Consider the following 24337-nt stretch of genomic DNA (forward strand, 5'->3'; position numbering starts at 1 on the left):
TGCCCGAACAGGAGCGCTCGTCCACGGCTCCGCTCTCCACCGTTCCTCAGTCTCATCTCCACCATAGATCCGCTCTCCCCGAGCTCTTTCTCTCTCTTTTCCCACTTCCTGTTCACCTCCGTTTAAATAGCCCACTAAAAATAGCCCCAATTTGGCCCAATCGGCTTCCGAATCCTAGGAACCAACCGAACCGGGGCCAGACGGCCCACTATTGGCCTGGGCGGCCCCGGTAGGCGGGACGAGCGCTCCTCTCCATTCATTTGCTGGAGTGTTTTGGGGACGTCACGCCAGAGTTGTAGGAAGTGCGAGTTCGGCTTCTGAGTTGGGTCAGTGTGCGCTGCGCTTCGGAACCAGCGCCACCGACGCGCGTACACGCACGCACGCGCAGGCCAAAATGGATGTCATTCCAATGTGTAGCATCTTTCAGGAGCTTCAAATCGTGCACGACACCGGATACTTTTCTGCTTTACCTTCCTTAGAGGAGTACTGGCAGCAGGTAAGCACGAAAGAAGAAGTAATGACATTTAATATTGTTTTTAAAAAGTATATTCCATTTATTTTCTTGGTTTTCGTCTTTCGAAAACTTTCCCCGCTCGCTGACGCGCGTGCACGCAGCTGTCATTCGCGTGTGCGCACCGACTGACAGCTACACTGTTGATTTACCATTAAAACGTGTATTTCCCGGACTTATACTTGAAATCTTACAAAAAAAAAACACATTCTCTCGTCGTGGTACGCCGATTGTCTCGTGCGATCTCCCCCAGGGCGAAGCGCGTGCCCACGGAGCTGTCAGTCGTGCATGCGCACCGTCTGACAGTTCCGAGATTGTTGGCATTTTTGAAAACATTTAGTTTCATTTATTAAAAAGAGAAAAAGAAGATTTATTTTTATGCAAATTCAAAGCAAAACAAAAGTCAAGTTGCAGGGATGACTTTGCGCATGCGTTAAGATTAACAAAGATAGTCGAAGTAAAAAGGGGGGAAACTTATTGTAACAAAAATCAAACAAATCACGTGGTTTAGTTTTTATGCAAAAAGTCACATTTCACTTTGATCCTGTAACATTTTGAATTAATTGTAGTAGAAGTTGATTACAGAGATTTTTGAAGATCAAACAATGTAATTTTTAAACAATAATGTAAATTGGCTAAAGTTTAAATGGTTATTTAATTTCAATCACTTATTTATTTTTGTTGTGTATATAACAGATAACTAAGTTTAAAAAACATTTTTGAGAGTGAAAATGAATTTTTCATAATGATCAGTACACTTTTTGTTACTTTGGGTGATGCAGTTACCAGTAATGATGACTAATAAACGAATAATAATAATGATAATAAAATACGTTGTTGCTTTTGGTAATAGAAATATAAATTATACAAAGTACAAATTATATATAGTTAATCAAAACGTTTATGTAGTGTGAAGATGCAAATAAAACTAATACGTAATAAATAATTTATTTTAAAAATACATCTCTTGGTGATGCAAATGAAGGTAATGATTAAGAAAAAACGTTTTGTTGAATCAACTTTTTTGTTACTTTGGGGAGTGCAATAAGGAATAACAAATTAAAATAACTAAACGATGTTTTCTTTTGAAAATGCAAATAAAACTGCTAAAAAAACTTTTACACTAAAGTACTTTCTTTCTGATGAGTTTTAGAGGAAAATATGCAATGTCAACCCTTTCAAAGTTTGTGAGTGACTCATGAGTGTAAAACCAAGTCTTTTATGGGGCATCCATTCTTTTTTGTGTGTGTTTTTATAATATTGGTCAGAACTCAAATCTGGAGTCAAGATGAGTCATTTCATCCAAAGAGTCATTTATAAGGCATGCAGCTTCGCATTTAAATCAAGTTTAGTCAGCTGCTTGCAATGATTGTGAGAAAGATACAATAGAACCACAGGATACGCCAAGAATTGGTTCTGGTTTGGGAATGATAGAATGAAGTTTCTGTATAGTGGGCAATAAACCCCTATGGTAATTAGTTCAGAAACAAACGTATATGTATTAGGGAAATTAACATTTGATTTCCTTTCAGTGTGACGTTACTTAAGCTGGTATAGTGGAATAGAAGGTGGATCAAACGTGGCTGAAAACAGTGAATTAAAATTAACTGATATTAAAACTTCCAATTTCAAGGAATCTCAGGCCCTTAAAAGGTTTCCTTTTTCATGCTCATAATAGTCCCAATCATTGATTGGGTAAGGGCATGTAATTGATTAAGGGTAGTGATTCGTGTCCCCTCTTGGTATTTCTTGATAATAGCAAGCTTTGTTTCCACGGTCATCAGCTTTTTGCTTCTCCCTTTAGCATCACTGCAAGCCTTGGGACAGATAGCCAGAAAATACAATACAAAAATTGCAGTATCGTATCATTGACTTGAAAATTCTTACATGAGATTGTGAACTGAACAAAGAGAAAGACAACGGGGGATGTAGTTCAACCAATAAGTTTTCGTCATATCCACGATGCTGTGACACAGACCAATAGCAGACAAGCATCTTAAGAGATGTCACCCAAAAGTGATGTCACCCAAAAGTATTTGTTGTTGATGTGCTATAGTAAGGAAAATGCAAAAATGAATGCCCTAAAAACTCATTCCATATCGTTTAGTGAAATGGTCGCAAGCTGGGGACACTGTATCGCAATTTTTGTTATTTTTTTACTACATGGAAAATCAACAATGTAAATTGTTTTATGTTGTACAAAACGATCTGGTAAAACTTGTTAATTTTATACAGAAAAAAAACGAGAAATGTATCCTTTAACGTCAACATCCGTCAATGGCAGTAATTGAGTTGGTCTCCAGCTGTCATTGGCCGTGAATGAGCTCGCGCTGAAAACTTCTTTCGCTGGCATCTGCAGTGAATGAGGTAAAAAAAAAACTAGATAGTTGTCATTATTAGGGGATAAGTTAGTGCCAAAACTTTATAAAGCAGTCATTGGCAGTGAATAAATTCTCCAGCTGTCATTGGCCATGAATGAGTTGGTGTGAAATACTTGTATAAATGTCATTTACAATGAGTGAGTAAGAGCTAAAAACTTCTCGACCCGTCATTGACGGTTGATGGGTGCCCAAAACATCTCTGGTCGTCGTTGGCCATGATTAAGTTAATGCCAGAAACGTCAGCACCCGCCATTGCCAGTGATTAGGTTAGGGCCAAAATTAGCTGAGAATACGTTAATGCCAAAAACCTCGACATGAATTAGTTTTGTTTTGTTTTGCCCTTGTTCTCGCTAAAAGTCATTTAATACATTATCACAGAGAGCCGCAGCTAATGTCGGAAACAAATACTCACCAAATACAAGCCTAATTCAATTTCCAAATCCTACAATAGAGGTCATTTGCACTGAATGAATTAGTGCCAAATACGTCTCCTGCCGTCATTGACAGAAAATGAGTTAAAAAGTCTCCAAATTAGGTCACAAATATAACATAACTCAATTCTGACCATTAATGAAACTAATTCCGATCCATGAAAGTCAATAACTGCAACTGCAGTGACTTTTCAATTCCAGCTAGTGCTTGATAGCTCCGATTCTCTCAAACCGATTCCTCGTTTGTCGGACCTCCCCCAAGGCAAGCTGGGAGGGCCAGATTCCAGAAGTGCGGTGCTCGTCTCTGCGAGACGCACCTCGGAACATTCTTCTTCCCGGGTTTCGTCCGGGAAAATTCCGGCCAACATTCTCGCAGTGAGTTATCTTTCCGTGATCCAACGGAATCCTCCCCCCCCCCCCACACACACACACACTCTCGAGTACATTCCCAAGTCAATTCTTGCAGTATTTATTTGCGTGCTTTTTATGGACACACATACAAGGGTTCCATGAGACCCCCCGAACCCCCTCCTTCCTGCCCCCTCCTTGGTGTTATTTCGAGGCAAATGCATTATTAAATCCACATTATGCTGAATAATTGATGGAGATAAAAGATCTACAAGCGCTCGGACGCCGATAGGGAATGTTGGATCGCAGGCCGCGCCCACGACGGCAACGATTTCCGAGTCGCGACCTTCGGAATAACTGTAGTCTGTTCGGGGATGGGAGTGTAAAGTGAAATTGTTGTATAGCGGGGTATGAAAACCTATGCTAATGAGTGCGTACTGAACACCACAGATAAAAACATTAAATTCACAAAAAGTACCAAGTACCATATCCATCTATCCATTATCTGTACCGCCCATCCTCATTAGGGTCGCGGGACCAAGTACTATATACGTGCATCTAAATAAATTTGATTCCAAATAAATATACATTTGATCTACCTTTCGTGTCACGTGAATTGGGTTGGTACAGTGGAGTATCAGGTGGATGCAGACGGAGGAGGACACTGCGCTTAAGAGGACTCTGATGCTTTTATTGCCCCTATAACTTTAATAATTGTGCCAATTGTCAATTGGTTGTGGCCATACAACATAGGGAGGGTAACAATGTGTCTTTCCTCTTCGCATCTTTTGATCATTGCCTTTTTTCCCCCCTTTTTTTCATCTTTTTCTTCAGGTTTAACATCAGGGGATGGTGTAATAGTGGCCTGTGAAACCCTTTGGGACTTTTTGTGATTAAGGGCTATACAGATAAATGGGACTTGATTTGACCTCTATGTTAATTTTGTTCTAGAGAACAAATAAATAACTAAAATTCCTGTATTATATTGCAGAGCACATTGTTACCAAGTTTTTTTTTCCTTAGTGCAATTAAAAAAAGAAAAAAAGTCGTAGATTCTAGATTCATTACACAATACTGAAATATTGGAAGACTTTCATTGTTTTAATATTGCTTACAATGGATTTTAATAATATTCTAACATTTTGACATGATTTTTTTTTGTTTCAAAGCATCTTTCAGGAAACCCATGGTTGCTGTACACAGATTATAATACGACGATAGAACTAGAATATAGCAAAAGAGCAAGAAATGCAAAATAGAAACAAAATATAATTAAAAGTTGTAGTCGACGTGTAAAACAGTTTATTATGGGTATGCAAGTCTGTAGAAGTGTGTTTTGAGTCCACATTTGAAAGTGGTGGAATTCCGGATGTCAGGTGGTAATGAGTTCCAGAGCTGGGGGGCAGAGCGGCTGAAAGTTCTGCTCCTCATGATGCTAAGAGAGGAGAAAGATATCTAAATATACAGTATATATTTTATCCTTTTTTGTCAGACATGCCTGGAATTAGAGCGCTACCTGCAGGCCGAGCCGTATGTGTCGTCATCGGAGCTGAAGTTTGATCAACAGGAGGACCTTTGGAGCAAACTCATGCTAGCCTGTGGAGACCCCAAGCTAACCCGGGAGGACCAAGACCCCCCGGAGAGCCTGGTCGCTGCCCCCAACTGCTGCTTCCTCCACTCGGACGCCAGCAGTGAGGCCTCCGACAGTTCCGAGGAACTCTCGCCTGCCCTCGAATTCCCCGTCGGGGCCCTGGCCGACCTCCTTGCCGACGGTCCTGAGACGGCCGCAATCTTAGGGACCCCGCCGTCATCACCAGAGCTGGGCAAGGAGGGCCCGGTGGGGGCCCCGTGGCCCCACCCGGCCGGCAAGGGCAGGACGGAGAGGTCGGGGCTGGGTGAGGCGTCGCCCGACGGGAGAAGGAGGGTCCACAGGTGCCTCTTCAATGGATGCAGGAAGGTCTACACCAAAAGCTCACACCTTAAGGCTCATCAGCGCACGCACACAGGTAACTTTAAACATTACTATTAGCTTCATGCTAACATACAATGCAAGCTAACTAAAAACAGTGCTTTTAGCCCCAAAAAACATACGCAATTCTTCATAAAAGATTATATTATTAAGTACAATTGACTTAAATTTGTAAACTATTTATTGCAAAAAAATACATTATTTTACTTGCCTCACTCAACATATATACATACAGTGCATCAGGAAAGTATTCACAGCGCTTCACTTTTTCCACATTTTGTTATGTTACAGCCTCATTACAAATTGTATTAATTTAATCTCTTATCTCAAAATTCTACACAAAATACTCTATCATGACAATGTAAAAAAGTTTTTTTTTTTTACTTTTTTTGAATTTATTAAAAATAGAAAACTAAGAAATCACATTTACATAAGTATTCACAGCCTTTGCTTAATACTTTGTTGATCCACCTTTGGCAGCAAATACAGCCTCAAGTCTTTTTGAATATGATCCCACAAGTTTAGCACACCCATCTTTAGGCAGTTTTGCCCATTCTTCTTTGCAATAAATCTCAAACTCAATCAGGTTGGATGGGAGACGTTTTTGCACAGCCATTTTCAGATCTCTCAAGAGATGTTCGATCGGATTCAAGTCTGGACTCTGGCTGGTCCACTCCAGGACATTCACGTTGTGGTTCTGAAGCCAATCTTTTGAGACCTTGGCTGTGTGCTTTGGGTCGTTGTCCTGCTGAAAAATGAACCTTCGCCCCAGCCTGAGGTCAAGAGCGCTCTGGAGCAGGTTTTCATCCAGGGTATCTCTATATATTGCTGCATTCATTTTTCCTTCTATCCTGACTAGTCTGCCAGTTCCTGCTGCTGAAAAACATCCCCACAGCATGATGCTGCCACCACCATGCTTCACTGTAGGGATGGTATTGGCCTGGTGATGAGCGGTGCCTGTTTTCTTCCAAACATGGCGCCTGGCATTCACACCAAAGAGTTCAATCTTTGTCTCATCAAACCAGAGAATTTTGTTTCTCATGGTCTGAGAGTCATTCAGGTGCTTTTTGGCAAATTCCAGACGAGCTTCCATGTTCCTTTTACTAAGGAGTGGCTTTCGTCTGGCCACTCTACCATACAGGCCTGATTGGTGGATTGCTGCAGAGATGGTTGTCTCTCCACAGAGGAACGCTGGAGCTCTGACAGAGTGACCATCGGGTTCTTGGTCACCTCCCTGACTAAGGCCCTTCTTCCCCGATCACTCAGTTTAGAAGGCCGGCCAGCTCTAGGAAAAGCCATGGTGGTTCCAAATGTCTTCCATTTACGAATAATGGAGGCCACTGTGCTCATTGGGACCTTAAAAGCAGCAAAAAAATTCTGTATCCTTCCCCAGATTTGTGCCTCAAGACAATCCTGTCTCGCAGGTCTACAGACAGTTCTTTTGACTTCATGCTTGGTGTTTGTGCTCTGACATGCACACTCAACTGTGGGACCTTAAGTAGACAGGTGTGTGCCTTTCCAAATCATGTCCAATCAACTGAATTTACTGCAGGTGGACTCCAATTAAGCTGTAGAAAGATCTCAAGGATGATCAGTGGAAAAAAGAGGCACCTGAGCTCAATTTTGAGCTTCATGGCAAAGGCTGTGAATACTTACGCAAATGTGATTTCTTGGTTTTCTATTTTTAATAAATTCAAAAAAAGTAAAAAAAAACGTTTTCACATTGTCATAATGGAGTATTTTGTGTAGAATTTTGAGATAAGAGATTAAATTAATACAATTTGGAATGAGGCTGTAACATAACAAAATGTGGAAAAAGTGAAGCGCTGTGAATACTTTCCGGATGCACTGTATATATACAGGTATATATATATATATATATATATATATATATATGAACATATATATTTTAAATATAATTTTTTTTCTTCTATTAAATCATATCATTTCATTTTATGTAAATGTATATTTTTAACTTCATTCATTTCTTCATTTTTCTTCTTTTACCCTATATTAAATCTTTTTCCCTGATGAAAATCAAGTCAAGTTAAGTCAAATTTATTTATATAGGCCTTAATCACAAAAATGTCTCAAAGGACTGCACAGGATTACAATGATACAATTACCTGATCTTAAACTAACATGCGGGCAAGGAACAACTCAAAACCTCAGCGTGAGGAAAAAGAGAAACCTTGAGGAGGGACCTCACAAATGGTATCCCCCTTCCAGGATGACCAGGGTGAATTACATTTAGCATTACAGTACACAAACATAGTAAACACTAGGTAACATGTTAAAAATTTGTCCGGAAAGTGCATGACAGCAGCGACGCCCCCAGCCTGTAAACTAGTCCAGAATGTCTATGATGGCCACGACGCAGCTTCCCATCTCTGCTAGCTGGTCCATGCAGGCGTTGACATGCTTCAGGTTAAACGCTGGTCCGCTGACTCATGAAATAGAATACAGTAGTAAAACATTTTTTACTACTGTAGTCTGTATTGAGAAGGTCTCAGATTGTCCTCCTTCGTATCACCACCAGGCAGGCAGTCGGAAAAAGACAGGAGAATACAGTGGTGGGCATCAATCATAAGCTTTGGAATAGAAGTGTGTCTTAAGCCTTGATTTAAAACTTCCATTGAGGTTGCAGATCTTATCTCCGGAGGCAGGGCATTCCATAGCACCGGGGCCCGGATGGAGAACGGTCTCAAGCCTGCAGACTTCTTGGCTCTCGGAGTCACAAGTAGACCGGCATTTACCGAGCGCAGACTCCGTGCAGGAACATAGGGGGAAATCAAATCAGAGAGATAAGAGGGTGCAAGTCCATGCAAACATTTATATGTTAATAAGAGAACCTTGAAGTCACATCTTAATGGACTGGGAGCCAGTGCAAGTTGGCCAATACAGGAGTAATATGCCCAAACTTTTTGGTCTTAGTAAAAAGTCTAGCTGCTGCATTCTGAACCAGCTGCAAACTTTTGATGCTAGACATCGGGAGACCAGAAAGCAATACATTACAGTAATCAAGCCAAGAAGTAATAAACACATGAATTAAAACCTCTGCATCTAATTGGGACAGCATCGAACGAATCTTCGCTATATTTCGGAGGTCTTAGAAAGCTATTCTAGTAATATTTTTCACGTGTGACTGAAACGACAGATTAGGATCAAATATAACACCTAGATTTTTGACCGAGTCACTATGGGTGATATTACATTTGTCTAGGTTCAGGGTAGTCGTCTCTCCTCAGCAGGTCAGGTCGGCCCCAGAAAGCAGACCAGTTAACCACATACCTAAATCCCTGCTGACTACAGAAACTTGCCAAAATAAATAGATATATAATGTCATTTACTATATTTTTGAACCCTTTTCTCCAGGAAAATGTATAATTTTCTGTATTCGACAAAATTTTTGAAAATGAATTCTCATTTTTCCTATTTAAATAATATTTCCAAATTTTCGAGTGGACAAACATCATTTTATTTTGTCATATTAATAAAATAATTATCGTAGAAATAGTTCATCTCATCTCATTAGCTGTACCGCTTATCCTTATTAGGGTCGCGGGGCGTAGAAATAGTTTTTTTTTTTTCTCTATTTTTACTTAGCAATGTTGCTAAAATATATCCCTGCTCCTCAAAAATATGTTTGAATCTAATTGGAAATGTAGTTTTACTATTGCTACATGCTAATGGAAATCGCTTAATAGCATTGTGTCAAATGTTTTCAAGTTTAACTGAGCTGCTACTTACATTACTTGCTAATGCAGCACTCTGAAATAGTGTATTTGGAGCGGAACTTGGAATTATTCTAATACGAAAACCATTGTGTCTAAAATGAGCAAAAAAAGATCGAATCTACCGTAAATTCCGGACTATAGAGCACACCTGATTTTTAAAGGGAAAAAACATTTTGTGCGTACACAAGTCGCACCTTACTATAAGCCGCATGTGTCTACATTGATACATTATATATAGAAATAAACACGGTACACAGAAAGCATTTTAATAATACGTGGGACCCCAACCCCTTAACCTTTTAACAGCCTGCCAGTGGGCCAGGGTTTTTATTAAACAAATACGTGTCAGTACGCGGTCACCAATCACTTAAACGGGTCGTGCCACATATCGTTGGAAAGCTTCAACTCTTGGGATTCAAGATTTCACAATGTACTCATCAGAGCAACATCACGATCAGTCGTGTACGCAAAAATGGATTTTTGTTACATCAACGAAAACCCATAGAACGCAACCGTGTAAAATATTGACTTCAAAACACATGATAATGGCGATAGATAAATAGCAATCGGCCTTAAAAATATAGTGTGACTTCAGCTACATGCTAATGGCCAATGCTAATTAGCATTGGGTCAGAAGTTTTCTTTTTAAGGAGGTAAAAGCTGCTGTTTATGCTACATGCCAATGCAACACTTAAATCAGTGTGTTTAAAATTAAATGTGCAAACAAACTCTGCCATCTTGGGAAAAAAAATAAAAATAAGCAGGCTCCGTTTGTTTGTGGCTAGCGTTCATATGCGAGCCCACTCAACTTTGACCTGCTAGCAAGATGTTTATGGCTGCTGCGCCGACCATTAGCCCGGGAAGTTGCATTCCTAGCATCCTTGCCTGACCATGTGAGCATAAACCCGACCCCCACCCCCTCCCCTGTCACCACACATTACATAAACTGCATTCCAAAGCGCTACCGCGGCATGTTTTGCTGCTCACAAATGGAAAAAAACTCTATACTCTAAAATTAAACATACAAAGGAATAATAGCATGTTGTAGAAATTATGTATAAAAACATTGGATACAACTACTGTATGATAGAAACGTAGGACAATAAATAACCCAATTTAGGCCGAGAGTGGACTGATTGATCACTTTTCCATATCTCATTTTAATAGTATACAAATTACTTATTGTATTTTGAAAATTAAATTAAAAAAAACGAACATTATTTAAAACAGTCATATTAAAAATGACCTGATTTGGGCCAAGAGCGCACTGATCAAAAAAAAGAATTGAAAATGAATGCTATATTCATGTATTGTATATGCAAATAAACTCTCGTGTTCTGAAATCTTATAAAGAAAAAAAAATTTCAACTGTTTCTTAACGTTTCAAATAACAAAGTTTCAGTATAAAAGTTGGGCAAGAAAATGACCCAATTTGGGCTGAGAGTGCTCTGACCTATTACTTGTTACTTCCAACCAATGCAAAAAAATAAGAATTGGAAGTGAGCACTATACTAATATATTGTATACGCAAGTCAACTATCATTTTTGGGAAATGTTATTTCCAAAAATGAAAACTTTTGGTGACATTTGATAGAACTGATATTAACGTTGGACAAAAGAAATAACCCAATTTGGGCCAAGATTGGACTGATTTATTACATGTTACTCAAACCAATATAAAATAAATAATCATTCGAAATGGCCGCTTTATTCAGATTTTATATACACCAATGAACTATTATCTTTGCTAAATTATATTAAATTCAATTGGTTTGAAACAACCCGGAAAAATTGGGTCCATTTGTCCATCCATCCATCCATCCATTGTCTTCCGCTTATCCGGGGTCGGGTCTCTGGGGCAGCAGCCTCAACAGGGAAGCCCAGACGTCCCTATCCCCAGCCACTTCCTCCAGCTCATCTGACGAGATCCTGAGGCGTTCCCAGGCCAGCCTAGAGATAGTCTCTTCAGCGTGTCCTGGGTCGCCCCCGGGGCCTCCTGCGGGTGGGACATGCCAGGATCACCTCCCAAGGGAGGCGTCCAGGAGGCATCCTAATCAGATGTCCGAGCCACCTCAACTGGCTCCTCTCATTGCGCAGGAGCAGTGGCTCTACACAGAGTCCCTTCCGGATGACTGAACTTCTCACCTAATCTCTAAGGGAGAGCCCAGACACACTGTGGAGGAAATTTATTTCAGCCGCCTTGTATACGGGATTGTGTTCTTTTGATCATAACGGGGGGTGTCCATTTGTTTAAAAAAATAATAATCGCGAAACAATTCCCCAAAACAAGGATGTTCTGTTAAAAAGACAAAAAAATGTCTCATTTAGTTTAAAGCCCAAGTGTGTAATATTTGACCACTAGATGGCACTGTTGACGGCTGCATACCGGACAAACATGGCAGCGACCTGAGTATGTGTTACACTGTGTAATAAAAATACAAATTTCTTGAGCAATGAAATTAACATTGGTATGAAACCTCATGTATTTTTTGTGTAGTAATTTAAGTGAATGAACGTTTTTGTACCAATAGGAGGCACTAAATATTACACGCTGTCCCAAAGTAAAAGATCTAGTCTTGTATAAAAGACAACAATGATAATTCAATTTGATTTGAATACTTTTGGGTACATTTTTGACCAAATGTATTTTGTCCCCATTTTTATGTGTAAACAAGAAATACCCCAAAAAATTCAAAACATTTTGTTTTATTCAATGATTTTGTGGCTAATGTACGCATTTTGTGTGTTTTTGTCAGGGGAGAAACCATACCGCTGCTCATGGGAAGGCTGCGAGTGGCGTTTTGCTCGTAGCGACGAGCTAACGCGTCACTTCAGGAAGCACACTGGCGCCAAACCCTTCAAATGTGCGCACTGTGACCGGTAAGCGAGTGTGACATCACATAGGAAAATGCTAATGCTACATGCTACAACATACTAATGTTACCTATCAAAGATAGGGATTTTTTTTAAAAAAACCCTTGTCCTGCTTTAAACTCCAGTCTTGCGCTATTTTTTATTATTTTTTAGACTTTTTATGCTACAAAAAAAGTGTTGTTTTTTTACTTCTCACTCTATTTGAACTATTTTCAGGGTTTTTTTTGCTAGAAAAAGTCACATTTTAATCAGAGAAACGCTCTTTAATGTTAAGAAAGCACTCTGTAAAGACCTACCTTTTTATCTTCCCACCGTACTGTGGGCCTACTTTCACCTATTTTCTGGGGAAGAACAATGTACAGTGGAACCTCGGTTCTCGTCCATAATCCGTTCCAGAACCCTGTTCGAGAACCGATTTGTTCAATCATCGAAATCATTTTTCCCATTAAAAATAATATAAATCGTTTTAATCCGTTCCAACACCCTGAATGTTTACCATGAGTGTTTAACGTAAACATGAAGCTAACCCAGGCTAATCGTACGTTCGCGTTATCGTTATCTTCCGTACGAAAGATTACGCTAACATGAACGTGTAAAAATAAAAAAATCAGGTCGTTTACAAGTCATTTAGCACCACAAGTGGCTAGCACTTTATTGGAAAGAAGGCTCTGTTCCAACACCCTGAATTTTGGGCTCAGTTCCAACACCCTGAATGTTTACCTCGAATCATAAAGCGAACCCAGGCTAATCGTACGTTCGCGTTATCGTAATCTTCCGTACGAAAGATTACGCTAACACGAACGTGTAAAAAAAAAAAAAAGATAAAGAAAATAATTATGAATAGGATTTCTTACCTTTGTGGTGGTCAGCAGAAGGCGCATGCTGTATTTCCCCCTAGCAAGATCGGAAACTCGCACACCTCTTTCATATTTAGCTATTATGTCTTTCTTAAAGGCAATAGTTGTATGAACAACTTTTCTTTTTTCACCTGTCCTGCTTGCACCGACCTTCTTCGGAGGCATAGTTAGGGCTAAAACACTCCGTTCACCGATATTAAAAGCGAAAGCAAAAAGAGGCAAGTAGGCACGTGATAACAGTTGGTCACGAGGGGTGGGAGCGATCTACACGATCTACACCCGTACGCAGCTCAGCATCGCACTCTAGCGTACGCACTCACGCATTACCGGCGTTCGAACTCCGAATTTTTGACCGAACAGCGAAGCAAGAATTTCTCGAAATTTATGGTCGAACACCGATTCGTTCGAACTGAGAGGCATTCGAAAACCGAGGTTCCACTGTATTATGAAAATGCCTGTTTCTTTTTCACTTCACAGTCCAAACAGGCCAAATACTTAACTCTTTTTAACCTTTTTAGTAAAACTTTGATTGGAGATTTTCTGTTATTTCCACCAAAAAACATACGTAAGGGCTCTTTTTTTCACTCCCTACTTGTTGTTGTATTTTCACCTTTTCTTACTTTCCCAATTTTATTTATTTTTTTGCTACAACAAAGTCTCATTTTAATGCGAGCTTACTCTGTTTCTCAGTTTTTATATTAAAAAAATGAGTTCACGCCTGTCAAGTTTCCCTGCGCTACACACTAATGCTACATGTTTTGAATGCTAATGTGTTTTCTTTTTCTATTAATGACCTAATCCTTCTGCCTGACATAAAATAAAATGACTAAAATATGTTGTTTTTATTGAAAAAAATACATTGAATACGATCTTTATAAAAAAAAAAGAAATCAAAAAAAAAAAAATGATGTCAATTTTGCCCAATTGATTTTTTTTTCTTAATCCCCTAAATATATTTGTATCTTAAAATTGTTTTCACTTTTTCCATCAGAAACAAATTAATCTCTCATTGAACTATTCACAATTTTTTAAATCATAATTTTAATGAGATTTCCATGGTCAGCAGTAAGACATGCTAATGCTACATGCTAACACAACATGCTAATGTAACCTATTAAACAACTGGATTTTTTCCAAACTTCAACCCACGCCTGTTCCCAGGTGTTTTTCCCGCTCTGACCACCTGGCACTGCACATGAAGCGGCACGTCTGATTGGACGACGGCATGCGAGGCCAAGTGGGACCAATCGGCCGAACGTTTCACGACCCGTGTCACGTCAACAAGGTCGGCACGTAGGAGCGGCATCCCGCTTGGAGGGGGCGGGGCTTTTATCCAAGACATAGTGTACTCGGTGCCTCCAACACTTGGCTGAGCGAAAACATTCCCGAAAAATTCTGCAAAGGACGGAAATTTGGGTTTGTTTGTTTTTATACGGACAGCCCATCCGGACTTTTGGGTGGTATTTTGGGACTATAGATGCATGGTGGACAATTTTTTTGTCTCTGAGTGAATGGAAAGAAAACCCGAAAAGCAGACCGGAGTGTTTCTGTTATGAAAAAAAATGAGAGTGAGCGAGGGAGAGTGAATTTTTTTGGGTGCAGCTAAGAAAATGTGCAATGTATGACATATAGTGTCTAAAAACACACGCCACTAAGCTCTTTTTTGTGTTTTATTGTATTTTTAGTTAAGCGAGAGAAAGAGAAAAATTAAAATAATTAACACAAGCAGTCAGACGGTCGGATGTGCTGGAAAGGAAAACATTTTTTGTTGAATTTCTAGTTTTAATGGAGGTCATTTTTTGTGCAAAATCAAAATTTGGTCCCCAAATAATACAAACCCCCTAAAACACTCAACTTTTTAAATTGGATTTTGTGGGATTCAAACCGTACCTTTGTTTTAAATTCAAATATCAAAATCCAGGGGAGTGGGGAAATTTGTCCTATTAATTTTTTTTTGTGGGATTCAATTTTTAAAATTAATTAATTTATATTATTATTTAACTTTTGTCTTGAGAAATCCAAATCTCTTTTTTTTACTTTGGGGTGCGGGAGTGGGGGAATCTAACGTTGTCTATTTTTAAAATTCAATTTTAAATGTCCTACAATTTGTATTAAATGTAATTATTTTTTGTAGAATTGAAACTTTATATTTATTTATTTATTTTTGATGTATTTTTAAAATGGGATGTCAATTTTGTTTTGTTTTTTAATAAACACCATCTTTTTTGTGGGATAAAAATTTAATTCAAATAAAATTGTACTGAACTTTTTTCTTGTGGGGAAGGTATATTATTATTTATAATAATTCGTTAAAAATTCTGCAGATTTGTTTCCACAAACTGATATGTAATTTCAAACGTCTATCACTAACAAATGGAATAAATTGAAATATTTAATTATATCATTATTAGTACTATATTATAATACTATTATAATAATTCCTTGAATTATTAAATTTGGGGGGTAGGGGGGTTGTTTATTTAAAATCCTAAGTATTCTTTTTCTTTCCAGTGTTTTTTTTAAAGACGTGTTTGCCGAGCAGCTACATTACTTTTTATTTTAGGGGTCATCAATTAACCTGCCAACTTTGTTTTATTTATTTATTGTCAAAAATATATATTTTTTAGATTTTTTTTGTTGTTGGTCCCACAAAAAAACAGCATTTTTTTTTCTCCTTGAACCTTTTTTTTATTATTTGTTCGAGTGGGGAAAAAAAGAGAGAGGAAAAAATAAAACATCCACAGTTGGTGGTCATGTTCATCCGCAACAAACACAACAATAAAGCGCAGAAACTGGATGGCTTCGCTACTGTGTAGTAAGATTGATGGCAGACAGATTTCAAAATAAGACGAGGAAAGATGAGCAATTCATTTGGATTGTTGCCTCTCAGACTTTTTGTGATTTGACACAAAACCTTTTTTTCCTAAAATATTTGACATGCATGGATTCAAATTTATAGTATTTTTAGTTCGTTAATATTTTCCCCCAAAATGTGTTTTTCCCTAGTTTCCCCCAGTTATTTTAAATTTTTATTTCAAATAGCCATGTTCTTTTTTCTGTAGAAAATATGCAACTATTTATGAACTCTTTTATCCAGGAAACAAAAGGCACATTTTGTGAGGTTGCATTTATTAGACTCACCAAATAAACAATTGATTTGGTGATATTTGAAAAAACTGTACTTAAATCTATAAATATAAGAACTGTGACTTTATTGAGAAAAATACATTAAAATTGAAATATATCTTTTTTTTCCTTCTTTATTTTCTTCTTTTTTCATTTTTTTCATCAAACTGTTTTTTGATAGGAAAATGTAATTTTAATATTTTAAAATGTCTTCAAAATAGCAAAACAATGACCAACATAGACAAATATGTACTGAAGGTTTTTGGTTGAAAAATAATTTGATTTAAAAAGGAAAATCTGTTTTTCTGTCGAAGAAAATATTTTTTATCATTTATCCGTCAAGATTTTTCTAAACAATCTTAAGATTATTTTTTTTCGTCTGTTTGTTGTTTGTGTGTGCTTGTTTTTCTTTTAAATTTAATTATTTGTTTCATTTTTTTTTTGGTTTGCTTTACTTGGTTTTGGTTTTCTGTTTTTTTTCTTTTACTACTTTTTTATTTTTGTTTCCTCTTGTTCTGTATGGTAGTATTTTGTCTTCCTTTTCTTTACTCTGTTGTCATTTGTGACTTAGGTTTATTTTTATTTTTTTTAATTTATTTTCTATGTTTTGATGTGTTTTTATCATTTTGGTTTTGTTTTTGATTTTTTTCTTTGTGTTTTGTTTGTATGTTTTTTGGTTTGGGGGTAATGTTGAAACTGTGTAGTGACTTTTCTCTTTAAAAATAATTCATAACCCTTACTTTTAAAACCATAACTGCTGTGTTGATTTTGTTTTTGTTTTTTTATTGTTTTTGTCTAACATAAGCCTCGCCATTTTTTGAAATTGAAAGAAATCTAGGAAAAAAAAAATCAAAATGTGCAACCCACATTTTCCTCTTTCCAAAAAATGAGTAAATTTTGATTTTATCTCGAAAAATCAATCTCTCAAAAATCTGAAATTCTAGAACAGGAGTGGGCAAACTACTGCCCGCAGGCCATATGCATTTCAGGATTTTTTTTTTAGGTCCGCCGAACAAGAATGGTCAAAATATAATGACAATATATATGATAGTAAATATAGCACTACTAATATAAAAAAAATGACGCCAACAGTATTCCCATTGTCCCTTTCTGTAACTTCAACAAAAATATTACTCCATAAATACTACAAAACTGAATAACACATTTTGTGCTTAAAAACGGGGATCTAATATGTTCTTTTGCTTTTATTTCGAAAAGAAAAAAAGGCTATAGAAATAGTCCAAAAATACTACTACACAAATATTACAACAGGAGAAACCGCAAAAATAAAACTACAATAATATTGAAAAATACTAAAAAAAATACAACTATACTGCTGTGGAAATACTAGATCAATTCTACAGATATATCACTATGGAAATACTATAATCCAAAATTAACACTACATAAATATTATGACAGAAATACTACAAAAATACAAATGGAGTAATACAACAAAAATATTACTGATATATTCAAAAAAATATACCATAGAAATGCTACAGAAATATGACCGAAAAAGTAAATAAATACTACAAAAATACTACTGCAGAAATACTACAGTAATACCACAAAAATACCACAGGTATACGACAAAGATACTACTATGGAAATTCTCCACATATACTACTGCAGAAATGCAACAAATATTAATACAGAAATAAAACTACAGTTAGACTACAAAAATCCAAAATGCAATTATGAATACAAAATACTAAAGCTATACTAAAAGAATATACTACATAAATACAAAAATACTACAGAAATACGACAAAAATGCTACCATGCAAATACTACAAAAATATTCCTGCATAAATACTACAAAATATAACTACAGTAATACTACAAAAAAACAGAAATACTTATTTATGCTATACTTTAATACTATAATAATCTGACAGCAGAAATACTGAAAGAATAGCAAAAAATACAACTACAGTATTACTTCAAAACAAATATTAGATTTAGTGCCTAAAACAGGAACCTAACATATTATTTTGATTTCATTGTGAGCATTCCAAAACCAATTTGATGAGATTAATCATATTATAAAGAAATAAATCATGTAGATGGCTGCATGTAAATCTATTCATAAATGAAAAAAGGATAGGTCCCCAGGAATGTCCCCTTGGACGTTTTATTCACCCATCGCAGTCCCCGCCTCCAAATAGTTCCGCTAGAACATTTTGACTCTTGTGATATTTCTCTTTCTCGAAAAGCATCTTGAACAAGAAGCTCTAATCGGTTAGCCGGAAGCTAAGCTAACGGCTAACAAAAGCTGAAATTGTGCGACTCGGCCTGGCTCGAACCGACCTAGCTTTGTTCTTTGTTTGTTTTCACTGCCGCGCGTTGACAAAGCAAAAGAGTTTTTTTGTTGCACAAATATTCCACCCGGGCCCTTTCCTTTCAGGGACCAATGAAAAAAAAAACATTGAAAAAAAGAACAAAAATGTTTTTGTTTTTTTTTTGCAAACACAAGTATTTTTTTAGGTTATTTTTTTATTTGACAAGTGACTTGTTCGGGTGATCAAATGTGACGCTTTGTTTTTTTTTTTTTACTTTGTTTTGTAAAATGCGCAAAATGTATGAATGTATTTTTTATGGGAAAAAGTGGATAAAAAGCTTTTATTGGATTCAATTGTTTTTTGTGGTTTATTGCATAGAAAAATGATTGAATTAGGAAATTTCCATTGTCATATTGCCGATATTCAAAATCTTGATGTCCATATCGATACCACCAGTATATGAAATGTCCTTCCATCTTCAAATAATGCTTAAAATCCATCCGTCCATTACCGGTTGCCAGCCAGGTGCAGGGCACATAGGGACAGACAACTCACTTGCTCAGTCACACCTAGGGACAATTTGGACCGGCCAATCCACCTGACATGCATGTTTTTGGAATGTGGGAGGAAACCGGAGTGCCGGAGGGCACCCACGCAAGCACGGGGAGAACATGCAAACTCCACACGGGGAGCCTGCGTTAGGTGGACTTGAACCCTGAACCTCCAGACCAGGGGGCTGTGTGCTAACCACCCACCCGCTTAATATATTTAAAAAAAATACTTTTAAATTAAAAATAAATGATTTTACGGATTATGACACCCCCCCAAAAGAGAAAATCTTAATCATTGGCAGAATGTTTTGTTCTTTTATGTATATTTTTCTCTTATTCTGTGACAAAATAAGACAAATATTTTTTCAAATAAACAAAATTATATTTGTTTAGCTCTTTTATGTACTCACATTAAAAGTAAATGTCTGAAACAACCAAAAGGATTCAGCAATTTGCTTTTTTTGTAAAAGTTGTTTTATTTGAATTGATAGTCAAAATAAGATATTTGAAAACGAGAAAAATGGTACTTCAAATGAGCAAAGTTTTCTGCCATTCATATAATATTTTAATTTATCAATTTAAATAGAAGTGTTTATGCCACCAACACATTTAAGAAGGTCGGTATTGACACAGATAATAATACCTGGTACTCGCCCATCCCTAAGTGTTTTTTTAACATGAGGGTGTTTTTTTTTGGGCCAAAAGCAGAACATTTTTGGGTGGAAATTATTGATTTTCACCCCTGCGAACAAGTTTAAGTCAAAAGTAAAATTGAACGAATGCCAATTTTTATTTTTGATATCTTTTTTGTAGTGACTTGAAAGATAATCAATTTTTGTTAGAAAAAAGGCTATTTTACAACATTTGTTTCGTTTGTCTCTTCACATCAATGACTGTAAAATTCGGACTATCAGATGCACCTGATTATAAGCCGCACCCACTACATTTTTAGAGGAACAAACATGTTGTACACACATAAGCCGTACCTGACTGTAAGCCGCATGTGCCCAATTGAAACATGAGATATTTACAAAGAAAGATGTTACACAGAGTTTTAGCAATATCCTAACTTAACCCGTTAATGTTCTGACGGCCCACCTGTGGGTCCACCAGTGGGCCTCCGGACTTTCGATATACAAATACAGGTCTGTACGATGTTACCAGTCACTGAAACGGGTCATGCCACATATTATTGGAAAGCTTCAACTCCTGGATTCAAGATTTCAAAATGTACTCATCAGAAAAACAACACGATCAGTCGGAAACAGGATACCCGAGAACTGTAAAGTTGGCGCACCTCACCATTACGTCCCCTGGCCGTCTTCAACCTCTGTGAATGTCTACAAAAATAGCTTAACTACATCAAGGACAATTCATAGAATCCAACCGTGTAAAAGATTTACTCCAAAACACATAATAATGTGAAAAAATAAATAGGAAACCGCCTAAAAATTTCAGCTTCATTGGACGTTGCTTCTTGTAATTCGTTCATTTCACCACATTATTTGCGTTTACAAATGAACAGACTTGTAAAATTATTCACAATATGGTAGTTAGCGCTGCCCTTTCGATTAACATATTTTCCGTTGACGAGGATCTGTTAATGATGGTTTTACTCATGCACAAAGCGCAAAATGACATTAAACTTGCGTCTTCCTCGACATCTATATTCCACGCGTCTCACTTTTACCTTTTCCGCTCGGGCGCCCCCAACAACCATTTGGAAAAATGCATAAATTAGCCGCATCGTTGCATAAGCCGCAGGGTTAAAACTTTGGAAAAAATGTCGCAGCTTATAGTCCGGAACTTACGGTACAAACAAAATGGTCACAAAATTGTAAGAGATAGAAAAAGATACCCACGAGAGGGGCACCAAGCCAATTTTTGATGTTTCACACCCATTATTTGATAATAAACATGCAATAGATTGCATATTGATATATCGTAGTCTCGATTCTGTACACGTTCCCCTGAATGAAGCACAAATAGATTCTTGTAAATAATCACAAAAAAAAGAAGCAATGGTGCTATGAGAAACGATGGTAGATTTAAAACACCGAGCTCCTGGAATTAAAAAAGAATGGCGGGGAAAAGGAAAAAAGAGCAATGATGCTTTGAGAAATGATCATAGATCAGAGGCTCTGAGCCCCTAGGGGAAAAAACATGATGGGCAACACGGAAAAGACGAGGGGGAAAAGACACAGACATGGAAAGGAAGAAGTTAAAAAAAAGACACAGCAATAAGGACAAGAAGAGGGGAAAAAAGGAGGAACGGGGCACACTGATTGGAAACGCTGAGCTTCTCGGAAAGAGGGAAAAACAGAGGCAAACAGAAGAAAAGAGAGTTAACAGAAAAAAACAAAAAAGAAGATGTCAAAAACATCAGAAGCACTGAAATTTTACAAGAATAGCGAAAAGGGGAGTAAAAAAGAAGAGGGGAAAAAGATCAGAAACACCGAGCTCCTACAAAAATAGAAAAAAGGGAGAGAAAAAAGTCACAGTAACACACAAGAGAAAAAGAAAAACATAAATACAAAAAAAGATAAATAAGAAAGAAAAAGGAAGACACAGAAACATGCAAAAGATGAGGGCAAGGAAAAAATAAAAAAATAAGAGGGGAAAAATGATCAGAACACAGGAAAGAAAAGGGGGAAAGAAGAAAAAAAAGAATGAAGAAGGAAAAACAATTAAGAAAAATGAGAGAAGGTACAGCAAAGAAAAGGGAAAAAAAGAAAAACAAAACAGGAGAAGGGATAAAAAGAAAAACAAAAAAGAAGAAGGAAAAAACAGAAAACGTGGCACACGGATCAGAAATGCTTACCTGCTAAAAAAGTAGAAGAGGGAGTAAAAAAGAAAAGAGAAAAAGAAAAAAAGAACAGGAACTAAAAGACACAGGAACTCAATAAAAGAGTAGATACTAGTGTCAGATACCAATGTGTGCGTTTGCATCAAGTGGGTCAGTAGGCCACAGCAATCGGAGAAAGCATCTCCATCATCTCTGCGATTGCACATGAAATCTTCGAAAATGCAGGGGGTGGGAGGTCATTAAGAAGGGTAAGGGGGGTAAGGGAGGGGGGCATTGGTGCTTTGCACTTGATTGAACTCTTGACTTGGTTGCGGGAAATGGCCTCAAGCTTTTTTTCTTCCGATGCTACGGGTGTGTGATTAACACAAACATTTTGTGTTATCAGTCAATAGAAAGAGGGGGCGGTGGTGGGGGGTATGTAACGAATATAAGGTCCCCAAAAAGAACTCTCTTTTGAACTACAGTGGGCATTGTTAACACATACTTAATAGAAAAAATATTTTACTTTCAATTTTCAATTTTAAAGAAGCAATCAAAAACAATTAAAAAAAAACTACAATTAATGTTAGAACGACAAAAATTCAACATTTTGAATCAGATAACTCAATACAGTTTGGGGGCGGGGCTTGCTGAGAAAAAAATGTATGTAACATTTTTCTGTCCGTGATTTTTTCTATTGGAGAAGGAGAAGCCACCCTGTCTCCATTCTTAACCCTTCTCCAAACTTCCCCAAGCAGGCAGGCCAGGCATTGCCGCTATTTCGGGCCTCCGATACGCGACGTTACATAACCTCGGCGACGCGAGATGACTTCTTAATGCTCCATTTGTTTTCTGTGCCATGCAGTTTACACACACTCAAATGTGGGGGAGTCGTTTAAAATCTATTTTTATAAATATATATCCACCCAATAAAAGGAAGAAGGAGTTGAGAAATGACCACCATCTTTCACAGGCAGTCAGGTATGTTACCCTAGATGTGAAGAATGTCCCAAAAAGCTCAGCACTTTTGATTTTGTTGCCCCAGGATTATTTCAGAGACAGACATTCCACTCTTCCAGACCAGAACAATTTTTCAGGATTATTTTCCACATCTGGACTCATTCTTGGTCTTTGGGTTTTCCATTCTCATGTGCTAAAAAGAGAAATACCACGCAAAATCGTTTTTGCGTCTCAATGTGGGTTATTCTCTCATGGTGCTCAAATTTTATTATAAGTCACCTCTCGACCTCCTGAGTCCTCACAAATAAAATATAAAATTTGCGGTTTGCTTGGGGCTCGATCCTGCATGAAATAGTCTGGCTCAGGCTGAGTTAGATTTTCATACCCACAGGTGGGGCTCGATTTCTCAGGCCCCAAATTACCTCTGATTCCTAGTGACTGCAACACGGTCGATCCATTTCAAGAGTTTTTGCTAGCATGAGTGTTAGCTCCCTAGCAACTAACACTGTAAAATTGTCCTAGAAACTGGCAATAATGGCAGAGGCCCCAAAGTGAGTGAAAGAGTGACTGATGGGGGTGTGCACCCCCAGGTGGTATCGGCGCTGACCCAAAGCGTTTGGGCAATCTCCGGTCGACATTTGAATGTGTATTTGTCCATCCTTTGGCGACCTTGGTGTTTAGAGGCCGCTGCTGCACAATTGGCTTGATTGATGTGAGGCGGGGGCCAATCGGGTGGGATCTAAGCGGCGTGGGCGGCGACCCCCCCCGCCAATATAAAACGCAGAACGTCTATGCGGACAGGTGGATTTAGTTACCTGGGAGGATCGATACGCTGATGGCGGCTGACATTCTGCAAAATGACGTTATGGATTTTACCATTTGGCTTTTTCCATACATTTAACGGCACATGGATGAGAAACATCCATCAAAATGCCAGCCTGCACTTGCAATCCCAATGCTGCTTTTTATTTTTATTTTCCAGAACGGCACAACTATTTACATGTCAAGTTAAAATATGGCATTTTTGCGTTTGTTTTAAAATTATTAATAATTTATTTGAGTGAAAATATATTTGGTAAAGGTTAAATCTTGTGTACCTATTTATTTGCATATTTCATAAATTACTGAGTGAAAATACATATATATGCTTTTATTGGTTGTTCACATTTTTTAATGTAATTAAACTTTCGTTTTTATAACTTTTTCTGTGTGAAAATATATTTCTGTGTTTTAGTTTTTCAACACTTCTTTATTTTTCTTTGGACCAGTGCAATATATGTACAGTGAAGAAAATAAGTATTTGAACACCATGTGATTTTGCTATTTCTCCCACTTAGAAATCATGGAGGGGTCTAAAATTTTCATCGTAGGTGCGTGTTCACTATGGGAGAGATAAACTAAAAAAAAATCCAGAAATCACAATGCATGATTTTTTCCTGAATCAGATGCACCTGTTTAAGGTCGTTAGCTGCATAAAGACACCTGTCCACCCCCATATAATCAGTAAGACTTTAACTTGTAA

At 37.5% G+C, this 24337-nt stretch overlaps 1 protein-coding gene across 1 annotated transcript; it reads left to right on the forward strand.

The window, feature by feature from the left end:
* The first annotated feature begins 308 nt into the window (after positions 1 to 308).
* Positions 309 to 14833, forward strand: LOC148373265 (Krueppel-like factor 6). The gene is made up of 4 exons (XM_088352853.1): positions 309 to 496; positions 5164 to 5677; positions 12134 to 12257; positions 14270 to 14833. The coding sequence occupies exons 1-4, from the start codon at positions 395 to 397 to the stop codon at positions 14319 to 14321; spliced, it is 792 nt and encodes a 263-aa protein (XP_088208979.1). The 5' UTR covers positions 309 to 394; the 3' UTR covers positions 14322 to 14833.
* Positions 14834 to 24337: the final 9504 nt, after the last annotated feature.

Source organism: Urocampus carinirostris, chromosome 1 (assembly GCF_059441175.1).
Source record: "Urocampus carinirostris isolate Australia breed hairy pipefish chromosome 1, RoL_Ucar_1.0, whole genome shotgun sequence".
NCBI lineage: Eukaryota > Metazoa > Chordata > Actinopteri > Syngnathiformes > Syngnathidae > Urocampus > Urocampus carinirostris.